Source organism: Varroa destructor, unplaced genomic scaffold (genome assembly GCF_002443255.2).
Source record: "Varroa destructor unplaced genomic scaffold, Vdes_3.0 BEIS01000005.1, whole genome shotgun sequence".
In the NCBI taxonomy this organism is placed as follows: domain Eukaryota; kingdom Metazoa; phylum Arthropoda; class Arachnida; order Mesostigmata; family Varroidae; genus Varroa; species Varroa destructor.
The window spans coordinates 14636812-14654688 of record NW_019211458.1 but is presented as its reverse complement, the minus strand read 5'-3'; the positions used below and the strand labels follow the sequence as shown (position 1 = coordinate 14654688).

At 38.1% G+C, this 17877-nt stretch overlaps 2 protein-coding genes across 11 annotated transcripts; one reads left to right on the top strand and one right to left on the bottom strand.

Annotated features, from left to right (window-relative positions):
• Positions 1–1978: 1978 nt before the first annotated feature.
• Nprl2 (Nitrogen permease regulator-like 2) lies at positions 1979–10649 on the bottom strand. Of its 7 annotated transcripts, none has more exons than XM_086991586.1 (7): positions 10121–10649; positions 5702–5871; positions 5240–5384; positions 4727–4831; positions 4068–4376; positions 3240–3430; positions 1979–3045 (listed from the first exon to the last, which is right to left on the bottom strand). In XM_086991586.1, exons 1-7 carry the CDS (start codon positions 10154–10156, stop codon positions 2826–2828), a joined length of 1176 nt encoding a protein of 391 aa, XP_086847712.1. In that variant the 5' UTR covers positions 10157–10649; the 3' UTR covers positions 1979–2825. The 7 variants fall into 7 exon arrangements, with proteins under 7 accessions (XP_086847712.1, XP_022662958.1, XP_022662959.1 ...); XM_022807223.2 differs by lacking the exon at positions 10121–10649 and adding an exon at positions 6930–7421; XM_022807224.2 differs by lacking the exon at positions 10121–10649 and adding an exon at positions 6978–7420.
• Positions 7517–17529, top strand: ERp44 (Endoplasmic reticulum protein 44). 4 transcript variants are annotated; one of them, XM_022807213.2, is made up of 9 exons: positions 7517–8361; positions 8521–8588; positions 11705–11770; positions 12859–12925; positions 13301–13450; positions 13655–13896; positions 14329–14581; positions 14951–15245; positions 15502–17529. In XM_022807213.2, the coding sequence occupies exons 2-9, from the start codon at positions 8547–8549 to the stop codon at positions 15623–15625; spliced, it is 1239 nt and encodes a 412-aa protein (XP_022662948.1). In that variant the 5' UTR covers positions 7517–8361; positions 8521–8546; the 3' UTR covers positions 15626–17529. The 4 variants fall into 4 exon arrangements, with proteins under 4 accessions (XP_022662948.1, XP_022662951.1, XP_022662954.1 ...); XM_022807216.2 differs by adding an exon at positions 11007–11126 and having other exon boundaries at positions 7517–8588; XM_022807219.2 differs by lacking the exon at positions 11705–11770 and having other exon boundaries at positions 7518–8361.
• The last annotated feature ends 348 nt before the right edge of the window (positions 17530–17877 follow it).

Genomic DNA, 17877 nt, shown 5'->3' with positions numbered 1-17877 from the left:
ACAACAATGCACTCATTCATTTGCCTGCATCGAGCTGCTGCGCCTTCGAGGAAAGAAAAAAATCTCTGCTGTAGGAGCCGCACCGATCTGCAGGGCATGGGAAATAACTAGCTGGGCTGTTTAGCTAGAAACAGGCTGGGTATAGGATATTCACAGACTAGCACCACACAACGCGCTTTTCGGCCAGCTGTGACAGTTTTTAATTTCTGGCCTTTTTGTCGCGCACATTGTCCGGCGTATATCCCTACCGCTAGTGCCTTAGTTATGCTGCGCTGGAAAAGTCTACAGTGCCCGTAGTTCGACCGTTTATGTCGTGTAGCAAGGTCCGGAATGTGACAGTCTTGGCACAGACACGAACGGAACTCTGGAAAATGTACGTGTACCACAGGACACTAATTCGATTCACCCTCTACAGCAATGTAAAGGGAGCGCTTCAACGATGAAAAGGAGTTATCCTCTCTAGGAAGGAAAGACTATCGAGTGACGCGATGTCTTTTCAAAAGCGCTTCGAGCATACTTGAGTTCATTGTTTAGCATGATTTATAATCGTGAGATGAAAGGGAGAAAAGTGATGAATGAACTTTTTAAACTGAAGATGTTAACGGTTAATAGAACACCAGCAGTCGTTTGAAGCTTGCTGTTAAAGTAAATGAGGATTAAGTTCAGTTTGATACGTTTTTCGGGTATAAAAGCGCATAGTATCCGGTTGTAGTGGAGGAGGCCGGCAACACACGAGTACGCGTGGTCTCTCATTGTCTCCCAGCTATGCACACTACGATTTAATGTAATACTCCTTTAGCAAAAATTGAAAGCGAGCGATTTTTTCGTATGAGTCCGAACCACGTTATTGCCCTTAAATGCTCAATAAATATGCTTTGTGTACCGAAAAAGAAATTTTGCAACTGCTTTGGTATATAATTAGTACAGATACCGTAGAATTACAAACATTCTAAACGTTTATTAGATTATTATTAGGAAGAAACAGGGATTATCCGAAGGCTGCCTTGTATCGCCATCCAAATTACGATACTTAAAAGATTTGAAATGAAAGTAACTATAATTTAGACGTATTTCGTAAAAAAGAACAATTGCAGAAAAAGGAAAGTTACTTTTGGAACAACTTGTATCAATACCTACTTGCTCTACCCATTTTTAGATGTGACTTGATTTCTGCTTTGATGCTTCCTAACTTATCCAGCTACAGAATTCTCTGTTATCGTTTTATTTCATCAGTTGGCTTCTCTTCTAGTGTTTTCACTATTAAGAGTAGCTATGAGCCCTCAAAGAAGACAGAACTGGCGATTTGTTGGAGTTGTAGGCGGTCTTTTTGGAACAATTCTTCTAGCCCTGTACCCGATAGCCATTCAACCGTATTTGGACTCAAGCGAATGGAAAACCACACAGCAGGTGTGTATGTACATTTGTACAGATGCCCGTATACATATACACTTAATAAATACGCTTTAATTTCGTTTGGAACTAGTATAGTTTCATTTCATTTGGATTTGTTTTTATTTTTTTGCCTCACCCATAGTGATTGATTAGGTCATAAATCTTTTACAGTCATTTTCCATAAAGACTGTGGAAAAAAACCGCTTAGTCAACACAATTTTATTTAGATTATCTATCAAACACACACACATATAAATGGGCATTAAATGGGTTCAGATACTCGCTGATCCGGGACAACTAGAATTTGCATTTATAGATATCCATAAGAACAATTTGTTTCGGTTTTTGTCGAATTGGAAAGTGAGTTCTGACGAGCAGACTGATTATGATTTCAGCATACGCGAAAGAGTATTGTGCAAGAAGAAGTTCAACCAGGAGGCATGAGGGTGTGGTCAGATCCCTTTGAGCGGAAAAAACGGTAACTGAGCGGAAATCGGACGCCGGAACTGTCTTCACAGCGCTTCTGCATCGTTTGAATTATAAATTATAAGTTATAGCATGAGCATATTAGTGAAAATATAATAAATAATTTGAAACAATTATAATACGTTTTATTTACATAGTGTTTTATATATATACAATAATTCAGATTTCCCTAGCTATCTCATTTACGACGTGGCAGAGATACAGAATGTTTTAGTTTATAGACTAAACACTTGTGAATTTATAATCGTTATGATGATACTGATAATGTAACTCGCTGAGAAGCCATTTTCCGTCTATGTTTATTTATTGTATGTATGACAATCTTGAATAGTATACTAAATATAATAACTATTAGTAACTAATAATGTGCCTTCGATGATTAGAAATTACAATAATGGACCTAATATTATTATTTAACGAAGGTAAGCGAAAACGTTCGGTTTTTTCAGGTTCTTTTCGGAGTTTCCATAATCACCGTTTGTTAAATCCGATAATAACATACGACTGACTGCATTTTTACGTTGCCTGTCTGCTTGATCAAGCGACTTGTGTTGGGAATTGTCCATGTGCTTTTTGTTTCTAGTCCCATATTTTTTACGTAAAAGGTTTTGAGTAATTGGCACCGATAATTTTACTTTGAACCCCCTTCTAAATTTTATTTTCTCTAGGAATATGTAGTGAATCCTGGGGAGGCTTTTCTTCATTTTTTCTACCGCATGAGAAAACAAACTCAGTATACTATTAACGTTGTTTAAAAGTCAAAAGTACTATTAAGGTCTTCTACGCATGTCACAGTGAGCAAAAGTAAAACGGCTAGGTGGGATCATTCTTGGACTGATAACTGGTAACTTATCACACGCTGTTCCCACAGCTGTGGAGAAATCTGTTAGCAAATGCAACGAAACTGAATAATCACAGAGTAGAGTTCAGATTTGCACCCTTTTATACTAAGCGTCCTCTTGGCTTTTGACGCAAACTGAGATCAGGTTCTCTTTCTCAATAATCTCTTCAAGTTCATGATAGGTATGGCCAGTTTTACAGCAAATCTGGTCAAAACTAAATTCGCCAGTGAAGTATTGGCGGATCCCCTCCGGAGGTCCTTGATGAGGCCTAATTACAGTGCGTTCACATCTTTGGACGCTCTCATCAATTGGAAACTTGTGCAGTCTACAAAAAAGAAAGCAGAAAAGAACAGAATTTTTGTTTCTTTTTTTTTGCAATGTTTGCCATATACGAATTGGGCCATTTTTGGCTCAGATAAATTGTAGTTTCCTTATTTCGTATTATGTTCGTAATGGAAAAAAGAAAGGATACTCATTTTGAATGGAATAGTTCGTTTCATACCTCATCCTATTACTTACCTCTTAATCAATCCATGAATAACACCAAACTGTACAAGCTTGCGTTCATCTATAGACTTTTGTCGCGGTTTCATGAGGTTGCAGATATCGGCCACCGTGTAGTAGCTATTGAACCTAGCGTAAATGGAGAAAATGTCTCTAAATGTTGGCTGGTTACTCGTTCCATACTGAACGTTGTGCACGCAGTCCGCCTGTCAAAATCACAGAGGGCTAGTTGTTAAGAGCTCACCATTATTTATAGATGACCACTTAAATTGCGCACGGGTGAACCTAAGCTATATATTCATTACAGAAATTTGACAATATTCAGAATATTCAAATACGCGAAAAGAGCTGGGTACGAATCCAAAGAGAGTTAGCTACAAATATAACGCTGAAACACTGTAAGAATTTCTGCCTTATTGTGGTGTCCTACTTTCTTAAATTTACATTTTCAGTCTACAAATAACTTCTTTTATTTAAGCAAATCGTATGATATTTGTCTATCGTTAGCAGGGCATGACAACAATATATATATATATATATATATATATATATATATATATATATATATATATATATATTGTATGTATTCGTGAAATATTGGGACGAATCGATTAGAACACTGAATATCCGTAAAAGTTAGTCAGAAACACTTGCGGGTCAAACGTGGAGCTTCGTAGAAGAAATGCAAACTATACAAATTATGACTGAAACTATTTATTTATTTGAATGTTAGCTACCAGAAATGAGTACATTCTGAACTGAGTATATATCGTCCACAGTGTATTTTATTTTCAGTGTAATAAAGTATAAGCTTTTTTAAAACTGCTCCTAACGCAAGATTACCTGTAAATGTCTGTCTGTGTAGAGCTTCTGCATGAGAGGAGTCGCCACATAAATGGCCGAATAAAGAAATAGAGGGATAATTTTGATAACATCATAGTAGATTAAATTACGCAAACAGGCCTTCACTAGGTCAATATCCACATCTGACTCCTGGGCAATTTGGAGTACGTGCCGAAAACCATCAATCAAAGGAAGAATTCGCTGTGTCGTTAGGTCCCACTGGGCGGGTGGTACGGCAGGACGATTTTCAGTGAAGACGGCCACATGATGATCATGTACATCCTGTGGGTCTGCGTGCACACGATTCACCTGTAGTTGATACAGCCACAAGTTTGCCAGGGACAAAAGTAGCAGATAAATAGGACATGCAAGGAACTTCTTAGGCTAAACAAAATATATTTTTTAACAGTTATATCGTTATGATCGTTTGTTGAATCATGAGTAACAGAACAAATAATCATAAACAGAATATCTCATAAAAAAACATATAAAAATATAACAGAATTCATTTGAATTTAGAAGGTATATGTAATTTGTAAATGTCCATTAAGACTGATAGTAGTTGAATCTAGAAATTGTTTAATATGGATATCAAAAAATGGATCGTGGCTGTGATTCAACTTATTACACAAATAATAATTTACTAAAACATAACTTACTTTTAGATAGATTGTCGTTGCTGGGGTGACTTGAATCGAAGCACTCCTCTTCACATCGAGATCATGGCGGACTCTACTGATGATTTCAAGTAAACGAGGTTTCATCTGTCCACAAATATCACATTGTTTATAAACTCTTACATTTTTAATTAAAACTAATGAAAAAGGATCAATATCAACAAAACTTATTCAGTCTAGAGCAGAGTTTATCGTCGAAAAAAATCATTTTAGGGCCGTTGGTTCGCCGCTTTACCATTAATGACCTATCAGGTACAAGGAAGTCGAGTACGCAGGCCACGAAACCGATATTCGAAAAGTTTAGGTAACACATACAACTGGTAACAATGAAAGACCTTGATCAAAAATGCTCTAAAACGAGACAGAATGCTTTGTCTCGGCGAAAAAAAAAACAAAAAAAAAAGATGTACGGAGCATTCTCGTTGCAATTCATTTAAGGTATGGTTCTTGTCCGCATAAGTACAAAATATTAATCCTGTATAGTAGCAAACCAACCTTAGGATTCGATATAAGTTGGCTTTCTCTTTCCAGCGTGACAAGATAGTGGGCTAATTTACGGACGATAGCCTCGTACTGAATTGTCCGCATATCCACCGAACACACGAAACACAAATTAAACATCAGCTGGTTACGTTCATATCTGAGAACAAATAAAGGAGGTGCAATGAGAACCTGATTATATTAACAGGACATGTTTTGTATATATGGAAATTTATGAGAAAACCTAATCTCCAATTTAAGTTCCAGGTGGAACTTAATTATCAGTTTCTTGCTTTTAATAACGATGAAGGGCTTCTGTTTAAAAAGAGGAAAAACCTTTCTCTAGAAATGGTCTGAATGTATTTATGCAAACCTGAAGCAGTTGATAGAGTTTCAATAATAAGCTAATACTATTCACACTAGCAGAGTGATGCTTACTAAGATATACATACGACAGCATACAATAGTTCCACTTACTTGTCATCTTTAATTCCGGCGGGAAAGCCAAGAATCTTCATGGAACACATGTTAATCGTAATAAGCTTGTGTTGAAGTTCTTCCTTTGGGATGAGGTATACTTTGAGTAAATCAAAGGCTTCTTTTTGCACATAGTTCTCTGGATACTGGAATGTAATTTTTGGTCCAACCTTTGGATCGAATTCAGCGAAGAAGATGCATGATATAGGTGACTCAGCCACATTTCCTGACGAAGCGGCCTTCATGGTCATGTTTATGTGGATCTCAACTTTAAACGCATACGAATCCACTCGATTCACTTTTTGTATTTCGTTACATCGAAGGGTTGGTCTACATGATAGTCTATGAAAAACATTATGATGAAAATTCGATGATATAAATCTCCCTTTAACACATAATATGTAGATTTTATTACATATAAATATACTTAAAAATAACTCGACGCTTCTAAATCTCAATAGAAAGCAGTTCTAATTTGAAACTGCCATCACAATAGCTATGTCGTGAACTACATATTCTCAAATTTTGTCTCTGAGTAAGAAAAATCATACCCTGAACAATCTAACTGTTTACTCTTCTACTATAGAAAAATATAATACTTGACTATATGTGATCCCAACTAGTTATTAAAGACATCCTGCAGACTAGAACGCGCAATAAAAAAGCAAGCATTAAGGCAATATAATTTTGGTTCTAGCAAGCCTTTTAGGCCTTTAAAATAACTTAGGTTGGATTGTTCCGTTAAGCCGTTCCAGTTAAGAAACATCGATGAGTGAACTAGTAAGACAAGCCAGCTATGTACAGACAGTCATTCGATATGCCCGGCAGCTTGCGCCTGCCTTGAATAGCTACAGGGATGAACTAAACCACGAAAATGTTAAAGGCCAGGTACAGTCCCGTTATTTGGATAGAGTCGCGTGTCTTTAATGATGGAGCCTGCCGATACTGAGACTGCATTGTTTGAATGGCATCGTGGTATCAAACAGACAGCCATACCGCAATTTAATCATGTGGTGATTTCAAGTCTTCATCACACTTAAAGGTAATGTTTGCCTAATTCTGATTAATTAAATCCACTGAACGGTTCCGGCATACAGACACACTTTTTGTCACAAATATACGTATAACTGTGGTATTTCCTAGACTTTAGAGTACAAGAAGAAATTATACACTGTTAAATGTGGTCTTTCAAGCATTTTATCTAATTTAAAATGAGGTAAAGCCTTACCGTAATAAAGCTTCGCATTAAAAAAATGTCATGAAGCTCAATCTTTACCATTACTACCAGCCGCTTATCAGCTGTTCGTGTGGTTTCGCTGAGAACGAGTTGTGCTCGAAAAGTGTTTCAACAAACCGAGAGCACCAACGGCGCCTTCTTTAAGAATCACTTAGTTTCGTCCCCTTGCAGGTAAATTTTGATGTTTTCCATAGGACCAGTAAAAATCAATTTCTATTCTGGAGAACAGATTGTTGCTATGATGATAAATAAATATTAATTGCATTTGTTGCACCTGTTCTCAAAGCACACAAATACGTTTACTTTCTTTTCGATCTATAATAAGCAGCTTCCGAAGAAAACGTATCTTAGATTTTGACTGTTGATACATGAGTATATAGCGGCAATATATTTAGGAATCTAGGTATACAGCTTGCGCTTGCGGAGCTTCTTAACTTTAGCCTGCTTATCCTGTCTGTCTGTAAGCGTCTGCCAACTACCTCGGAGCAGACGAAATTGCTACGGCTACGCGCAGACAACACACGTAGTCCTCTGGGCACGGGAGCCAAAACTAGTAAGGACTGCGATATAATACAACCATTATTATTGTGTTACCTAGATTATGTGGTTGGGAGCTCCAGAGCTCGCCTATATTGTGCTGAACGGGTTGTGTTGTTCATCGCGAATCGCCGTTCTTAAGAACAGATTAGCTAGGCAGTGAATGTGACGATTGTCGACGTTATTGTCTTGTTATTGTTTTGTGTGTGCGCGGTTCCACTTGTGTGTCTAAAAGACAGAGTGTTGTTTCTGTCGCGGCTGCTGCGACCCGTGATTTCTAGCGTCCCGCCATCGAGCCACCAGAAAGAGTATCTTCAGTAGTGTGTAGGTCCATAGTGAGCGGCTTCAGTTCCGGTACTGAAAGTTCTGTACCGGTCGGCGATATCGGCCGTGTGCCGAGCTACCTTCGCTCGCCGTCGTCTGTTGTTTTGTGTTGTCTTGTCTGGAGTTGACCTGCATTCGGGCCGGCGATTCGTTGGACACGTCGAGCGACGACAGTCGTAGCGACGGTATACGATTTGAGCAGCCGCTCTACAACAACAGCAGTAGCAGCAGCGTGTAGCGCTAGCAAAGGCTGTCGCTAGCGACCGACTCATTAACTGACTGCCGAACTGTCTATCAGTCCGGCCGTCTGTTACATAGACACCAGATAGAGAGTCAGCAAAGCGTGCAGTTTTAGAACAGGCCTGCTGTCTCCGGAGTACAGGTGCAGCAGAATTGTTATAGTTCTTGTTGCAACAGAAACAACAGCATAAGTGGCCGCCCAATCGCTCTACGGTGTAGCTGAATTAGATATCGCCGCTGAGGTTCTCAGTTTGGAGTTAGTCGACTGTAGGCAGAAGTCGTTGGCCTATGGAGTGAAGACAGCCAGTAGGGGGTTTTCATGGTACATTTTTTCCCACAATAGTGTTACTATTCGTGGCACAAAAGATTAGATTTTGTCGCCGCTGGTATTAATCCTGCTGTAGTGGTTAGGATTGCAGGTGGCTGACCAACGACTAAAGTGGCTGTTTTCAAAAATAACTGCGCCTCGTCGTTGTTCCAGGCTGCGTTATTCGCCGCCAAGAGGAGATGAGGCCCAACTTTGTGATCGTGTTTCTATTCGTGTTAAAGGTGAGACTTTTCTTTTTATTTTTCTGCTTTGCTTTGACCTCTGAAATATGAGCAGGGAATAGCGTGTGTGCCAGCGTATACACAAATGAAAAGTTGTTCGTTAGCACATAGTTAAACAAACTGGAGTAGTCTTTACATGTTCACATCATTTCAGACTTCAGAGGGCCGGTGTTCCAATTTTTAAATTAGCTAGAACCAATTAAAGTACTGCAATACCAAATTGAGAAACTTCGATCATCAAGTCTTCATTTCGAATATTGATAACTAGTAGCTAACTATATACCGGTCATCACGAGCATTTGCAATAGGTGCAAAGTCAAATTTATAAAACATGTGCGAAGACGAAACGACCTAGCACTATTTCTGAGAAAATCAGAAATCTATTTTATTATTATGTCCTGCCATTAAATAACTGCACGTTCAAATAGAGTAGTTGAGAGAAGATAATTCTATGCCAGAAGGCACCGAAAACAGGGAAGATGTTATCGCTAACAGAGTCGCTTAGCTCTCGTGTGAGTAATAAACCGGTCGGTGCGTACGTTTGGAACAAACTGCGTACATGGGTGCTTGTGCATTTTTAACTACCTGAAATCTCCAAGTTAAGACTGACTAGCCTATATAGAGTACTCATTCTGGTAGTATATAGAGTGTCGAATCCGAACGGACTATATCCTGTAGACTATATCAGATACGACGAATTACCCCAAAGTTGACTATGAAAGGACTAAAACGTGCCACGGCTTTTACTACAAGTATGCCTGCGAATAGGGAGGTCTTTCTTATGGAAACAGGTGTCAAACGTTCATAGCGACGAGAGCAATCTTTGTTGAGAGATTTTCCTTCTTTCCCTGATGATAGTAACCGTTGAATGCTGAATGCAGCCCCAAATATAGCAAAGATGTCATTTCTTCATATATATATTTTTCACTGGCAGCGTTGAGGTTCGAATGAATTTATCTATGATAAAATGCAGTTTATTATATTTGCAAGTCTGTCAACATTTTCCTAACACAAAAATTATTTTAAAACTTAGTTCGCGTTGAAATAAATGTAGATAACGTACAAGACAGCTGAATATCATCATACGTCATCTTGGTAAGAACTTACCGAAGTTACGGCACTAGTACCAATAATAATAACAATAATCTTTGGTATTATTTGTATTTGAAGCTTCCGATTCTGCGATCTAGACAAATGTATAAAGCTGTCTTTTAATCAAACGCATTGTATATATGGAAAAAAGCGGGACGTTAAAGACTATGTAATATCCGTTCGTCAAACATACATTTATATAATAAATTTGTTTGATAGGAATGGAGTCATTTTTAGGTAAAAGCTATCATCAAGTGATTTGTACATATAAAACGCTCTTCAACAAAACAAGACACTGCCTATCCAAGTGGCAATTTATGACGCAAACGGGAAATTCTCTACCCTTTATAAATCAATTAGGAAAATCGTTAGTAATTTGTTGTTTGTAAGGATTTGCTAAAACCCGTAAAAGTTTTCGAGCTTTTCAACGAATAACGTACCTTACGACGATGGTGTTTGTCCACCAACGAAATCATTTCCGTGTTCACCTTTGTAGTGACTTGTTTATACTAGATTGCAGATCCATGTAAATACTACGTTTTTGAATATGTCGTTCTTAGTTAGGAGAAATCGTTAATTCGGCAGCTAGACTACCTTTCCAACAAGTTTTGATAAAGTTTGTAAAAATAGTATATTTGCAAGCTTGTGTGGAGCTCCAGAAATTCTTAGAAGTCCAAAGGATGGTGTTCCTATTCCAGCTGGCTGATTGCCTGTTTTGTAAAGTTGTGGCCTCAGGTCACGCTAGGTGGGCTTTGTGCCCTTTCGAGAAGCTAACGCATACACTTGCATTTCATCCGTTGTAGTAGGTTCATTTTTTTGACTGGATGCTGCCTTTCATGAGCGATGGTCTATAATAGTAAAGCAGTACATTCCTTTGTTCAGCGTTAGCTACGCTGCTCTCTTCTGCGTAGACGTTAGTGGTGGAGACTGAATTTAAATGTTTCAGCCTCGGAAATATTTATACAATCTTACTCCCATCACTTTTGAAATGGGACACAGATGGCATGACTGGTATGATCATGCATTTGACGCCTCAAACCACCAGCATTCAAATAAATCTGGTTAAAGCAGGCAGGCCCATTTGAAAAACTATCAACAAGTAACATAATCGGAGTATGACCTTATTGTTAGTATCTAACATTATACTAGCTTATGTTTAAACCAAGTGTTAGTTGCTTTATATACAATACACTGCACTGTGGCCACACTTAGTCTAGACAAAAATTTTTTCATTGATCCAAGAAAATTTGCTCAATTCCACTTACATAACTTTATAGTCTACATGTGCATATTCAATGTCTATTCCTATCGTGCTCTGTTTCACAGATCTAAACGAACCATCCGATATATAAGAACAGCTCTGACTATAATTTCGCTACTCATATCCTCGTACTCCCCTCTTCTCTTTGATGCAAGATGACTGTTCAAAAGGTTTTAGCTTTACGTGTAAGTTGAATTTAACTAATACAAATGGACATTAACTTGTAAAAATATTTTCACCTAGACAGCTGCCGCATAGTACTACGATCGTGACTTTGAAGTAGAAGGGTCTTTTACTAAAAGTTTACCGTTTTCCTTGTGAATGAAATATAATTGTGTTTCGCATTATCGTTTTTAACAATTTCACTTAACCAATTTGAGTAGATCAATCTATAAAAGTTTGCAAGAATACATTTATAATGTGTGGGGAAATCCTTATAAACATATAATACGTTGTTCTAGCGTGCTCAAACGACGCTTGAGCATAGAGAGAAAGGAACATCGACATACTGGTCTGTCGATCTAAATCAATGCTAAAGCGATTCACAAAAGGATTCTAGGTCCGCATTTGCAAATGCATGTTACATGGGCATTGAACGTCAAATGCAAATTTTCTCTTAGTGGTGTTGGTCAGTTTACTTAGTAATCTTTGTAACCCACAGTAATGGGTTGTTTGCAGCTTAGCATATTAAAGCTTGCGTTGATCCAAATGGAGCAGTAAGTCGTTCGTCCAGCAATTAATACAAATAAAGTACACTTTGCAGAGCGCTGTGCTTCCAAACAAGGCAATGTTGGTGGTGGATTCTAAAATGACATGGATCCCTTCTACGGTATTATGTTCTCGCCTTCTATCTTCAATATTGCTCGCCTGTGTATCACATACGTAGAATAAATATACAAAGAAAAAGTACTCTATTAACGTCTTGTTCACGTTTCACAGCTGTTGAGTAGAGATAAATAGATAAACGTAAGCATGGCAGTCTTTCAATTCGTCATATAAATTTCACGGTTATTGTATTTTACAATTCATGTATCTATTTGCCTAGATCATGTGTACCCCATTTCAAGCTATATTCAACACCATCTTTAAGGCTGAAAGTTGTGTAGTATAACAATACCAGTGAGACGATCGAGTTTGGATAAAAAAAGTTTCAGGTGTTATGTCATACAGGGCAAGCAATAGCCGAAAATTTCGGGTCTATCGATAAAACACACTGCTTGCTTGAGGGTTAATTCGAGCGTCACTGTCTCACATGTATGTTTTTCTCTTTCAGGAATAATAATTTCTAGGCTCACCTTTGGACGCGGGATGTAATATTTTTTTTGTGGTAAAATTTTTTTTTGGGCTTGGTTCTATACCTATCGAGGGTGGCCATACGTTTCATGTTTTCATCCGTGTTATTGAAGTTTTATATGAATTCCATTTTGGGTTATAACTGGTAAATATAAGAACAGCTGACAAGAACCAAGCCAGCCAAACAAGTCGGCATGCTTTTTCTACTGTCGTTCCTACATGACGAGGAATTACGATTATAAAACCTAATGAATAGCAAAACCCGCGATCTATTTTGAAACATCCAAACAGATTCATACCTTAGTCTGGAAAAAACTATTGGAATATTTTTTATTTTCAGTTATTTCAGCTAAACTTTTAAATCTGCTGATTTCAGTGTTGATTTGTATAACAATGATTTTTATTACCAAAGCACTTGATATTGTATGCACGATAAATATTTGCCTTTATGACTGTAGTACAGCACTTGGTTGTAAATCTTACATGAAAAGTAAAATTTCACCTTTGTAAAGTAAAATATTGAAGCTTACGTGCAGCTCAGGTTGCAAATCATGGGCATATTTAATCCATTTCCCTTTTAACAATTTCCCCGTCTTCCTAATTACATTTTTGGATAAATTTCAGCTCTTAGTCGGCAGCGCTAATGGAGAAGCGCGGGTGATGACTATCTCAAATTACGAGCAGCTTTTCGGTAAGTGAACAATGCAGTTTGACGAAACCCATTCAGTTAATGACAAACACCATAGTTGAGCAATAGGCTATCCGACTGAAGGATTTCATAAAATATCCAATTATACCACATTACATCAGCGTGATACAATAATGATGGCCTTACCCAGTTATTTATCGTCACCTATATTATCACTACGTGCAATAGTTAATACATTGATAGAAAGTCAACAAATGGTAAGCTCAGTGCGATGATGAAGTACCGCATTTTCATTCTCTAAAATTCAATACGTCGTGTCAACGTTTTATGTGAAATGACTCGGATACGATCGGTGACTTCCATAGATAATTTTATATTACCCTTAAAGATAACTGCACTATGCGATGTAATTTCCAGCTGAGTATGAGGTGGTGTTCATCAACTTCTACGCAGACTGGTGCCGATTCTCACAGATTCTGCAGCCTATCTTCGATGAAGCAGCTGTAAAACTTGAAGCTGAATTCCCAGGAAAAGTATTGCTAGCAAAGGTCGACTGTGACGCACAAAGTACGTATGGTGTTTTCTTACTTGGCTTAAGAATTCTATGTAGCATCTATCTGATTGGTGCGAGTGCGGTCCACGCCATCTATTAAGACTAGCTTCACAACGAAGTCCGCTAGGAGATAGTAAATGGAAAAACATTCCAGGGAAAGCATTTTTAGATTGACAGGTCACATTGACCCACCGTTCTGGCTCTTGTTTCGTTTGCAGCAACACTAGCCGGAAAATTCCACATAACAAAATATCCAACGCTGAAGACAGTTCGGAACGGTTCAATGTTAAAAAGAGAGTACCGCAAGTCGCGTTCTATTGAAGCTATGACTCAATATATACGGGAGATGCTTAAAGATCATGTTAAAGAAAGTACACCATTTGATCTCAGCAAGGATGTTGACGAAGCTAAGAGCGCTCTCATAGGCTACTTCCAGTCGAAGAATAGCACAGCCTATGAGGTCAGTATGAAATTCTTAAATCAAAGCACATCTACACCTAAACGATTTTCTACTTGCTTTAGAGTACGTATTTTTTAACGGTTATCACCAATTGACTGTTATTTAAGTATACACCAGTGTAAAGCAAATTTACGTTTCACGCGTACGCAGTTTTTCTTTTTAATTCTGATACTTAAATCATTACTTCAGATGGGTCTTGCTTAAGTTATGTGGGTTTTTTTTTCAAGAGACCTATAAAACGGCATGGTATTAATATGGCATAATAGCCATGTGCCAATGAACACGCGATCTCCGCCATTAATTACCATGGCAACAACGCACTCAGAAAAGCGTATTAACCAGCCAAACTACGCTCTCCCTATATATAAGCAGGAACTGAAGCGTGATCAAATCAAATAAGCTTAGAGCTGTCCTCAATTTGCCTATTGCCAGGTATTCCGCCGCCTGGCGGCCGATATGCATGATGAATGCAACTTCTACTTTGTTGCCCGAGAGCCTCAAGGTGATGAGCCAAAAGATCGTATTCGATTTAAGGAAGCCAGGAACAAATATGACGCGGTTCGGTCACTAGAATACACTGGAAGTGTGGTAGACTTCGACAAAATCAAGGAGTGGTCACAAGAAAAATGTGTGCCGCTTGTTCGCGAGATCACCTTCGAAAACGCTGAAGAGTTAACTGAGGAAGGTGCGTGGTTCGAATATGCTTGTTGCAGACTTTGCTAGTTGTTGTATGGTAGCTAATTTGGATTTCAAGAAATTTCGTTGTCGTGAATTATACTGAAAGCAATAACTGGGTAAAACTTCATTTACTAGAATAAATCTCAGCATGATTGATTATTGCGAGTCATGTTATGATGACCTATTGAGTGCGCGTGATTTTGAGATTGAGGAATGTCAAACGTGGCATTGCTGTTAGTATACGCGTTCGCCATATGTTCATTTATCGAAAATAAAATAGAAGAAACTTACAATAGAAAATGATCCTGTCCTGTTGATTTTTATAGCTAGTCAACGATATGATTCATAGTGCGTTTCATTTTGCTTGTTCTTTCAGGCTTGCCGTTCTTGATACTTTTCCATCATCCGGGTGATAAAACTTCCGTGGCTGAGTTTTCTCAATTGGTGAAAAATGAGCTTATAACCGAAAAAACGTCCGTCAATTTTCTCATTGCTGACGGTGTTAAATTTGCTCATCCACTACATCATCTCGGTAAATCCGTGAAGGATCTACCGGTCATTGCCATTGACTCATTCCGGCATATGTACATTTTCCCTCGCTATGGCGACATTCACACTCCTGGCCGACTGATGCAATTCATCAAAGATCTCTTCTCAGGCAAACTACACCGGTGAGATGATTTATCGAATCAATTAATTACATACTCACATAGGCTTCTAAGTGGAATGTGATAGGTTTTTGTTGCCCATGAGTGCTCAGTCGTCCTATTTTCTTTCTTGGTTTGACAACTAGAACTACGAGAAGATATTGTTCAATACCATCAGTCTTCGCATCTATCGTCGACCGTATGTTTGTGTAATGGTAAAGGTAGTATACTAAAAATATTGCGTTTTTACCTAACACTTACTATCCTGTGTGTTTTTCAGTGAGTTCCACTACGGCCCTGACGACCCAATTGTCAATGCTGTACAGACGGACCCCCCGGAGTCAACTTTCCGTAAGCTGGCACCATCTTCGAACAGATATACGTTGCTTCGCGACGAGTTGTAGCTGTCTTCACATCAGCGGTGTTGTGTGTCGGAGCTTTAGTAACGACGGCGTGGTAGGATATTAACAACAAAAATGACAACGACCGCATAAATGGACCTGCTCTGCTGTAGCGGTTTTCTCCGGTGCACGATTTCTCTCCTTTCGCACTGTTCAAGAACTAGTGAACATTATATGTCGATAATTATTCTCTGGAGAGTGTACCTCGAAATCTACGAATATCAACTATATTCGATTAACTTGCGGCGGCGCAGGAGAACAAACGTGAAACAAAAATGATCACTAAGTGCAGGGTTATTGTCGTTAAGCATTTGAATAGGGATCATCTACGCTGCTTAACATTACAGTGCTGTCATCATCCGCTCAAAATACAACACAGACAGTTACGAAAGCTAGTGCATATCAGCAGGCGTGGGATATGCATAACCCGTCTATGAAAACAACTAGTCGCCAATAAATTATCAAAAACACTCAAAAAAAATCATGAAAACTTAAGGGTAGATCAGACTTGAATGCGTCATTGCATTTGCATGCACCGAACACGGAGTTAGGAGATAGATTTTTGACTGTACATCTGAATTACTATGCATTGGAAGATATAGGAACTGTAAAGTAAGGTAATCGGATTCGGCGAAGGTAACTTATTCTTGCTATTTCGGACACGAAACACTGAAATTTATTTACTGATTATTGACATCTGATTAAGAAAAATCGGAAAAACAGACAGCTGTGCTGCAAACGATGGAAGGTCGCTGCTGATAGTGCAACATGACGAAAACGCAAACTGAGAACGAGAAAATGTAACTAGGTTTTATTATAATATAAAAGAAATACTAAATAGATAATTGCGGAGTATATGAGGAGCCAGATAACTATAGGCTGGAAGGTGAGAGCTACGTATGTATTAGACGCCTAGGATATCTTTTGATGGGACTTAAATAAAAGAAGAAAGAAAAATAGAGAACTGTTAAGCGGAGTAAGATCCTATCAGCATCGTCAATAGGGGAAAATGAAGAAGAAAATTATCTAATTAAATAGCTTATTACTGGGGTGAAGGGAGGGATCATGCGATCGCTGAAACAGTATCTAAATGTCGATACACTAATATTTCATCAGACGAATAATCTGTCAGTGGCACAACAGGGCTATAGAAAAAGGACTTGTAAGGGGTGATACGAATAGTGAAGCTAAGGAAAATACCCTGCTGTTTTCCTGGGCCTTTGAGAGGGTGATGTAGGTGGCAGACAGCGAATAATCATGTAAAGTGTCGCCAACTGCGAAAAAGAAACCTTGGAAGATTGTAACTACCTTATTGTTTGACAAAGAATAGAAAAGACATGCAATTTTTGCAAGAAGACTTAAAAGGCAACGACGACTGAAAAGTCAGGATAGGTTGATAAACGTAGGGAACTGATTAACTGAGGAAACGGAATTTAAGTGATAATGCTTCATAAATGTAAGATAGAGGTGGATAGAGGCTATGATAGAGCAGAACCCAAGCAAACTACAAAGTAAGATTAAAATAGGATTCTCGCACCTTGTTTCATTTCGTAGCGGTACCAAATTTGTATTTGGCATGAGTGAGGGGTACAATGTTGAGTGAAGAGACGGCACCCAACGAGAAACAGGATTCTGGAAACTGACTGCTATTAGATCTATTTTCACCAATAAAAAAGAAAGCGGGCTCATTGCAGCAATTATTGAATTTTGTTCAAGACAAGTCGTTCATAAAGAGCATACATTGACACGAGGAAATTTCAACTAAATTAAATTGTTGGAGTTTGAAGAAGCTGTCTCAAACAATGATGACGGAAGCATTCGAAGTTCAGCTATTTTTATGTGTGCAGGTGATATTGTATTTTAATACGATGACGTGAAAATAAACCTGTATATTTATTGTTAACAAACTTGTACTCATAAAAGTTGTAGGGAGGCACTAGAATACGTTATAAAAATTAAGTTGCTTTCATGTTTGTTTGCAATTGAGGTCACAATCCCTGTCAAGTTTATACATAAGACAAAACGCTATATGTATATACTTTCTGCTAGAGGTCAAACAGTGTGTCCTTACCAACAACGATAAATATGTAAAGATGAATGATATATATATATATATACATATATATATATATATGTACACGGCAATATCTTTCACAGGTATAATTTTATTATCAAAGAAAGCACACAAAACTTATTTCTACTAACAGGTGAAGCAACTATAATTTTTAGTGTTTATTAAAGTCCTTCTAAAGGAG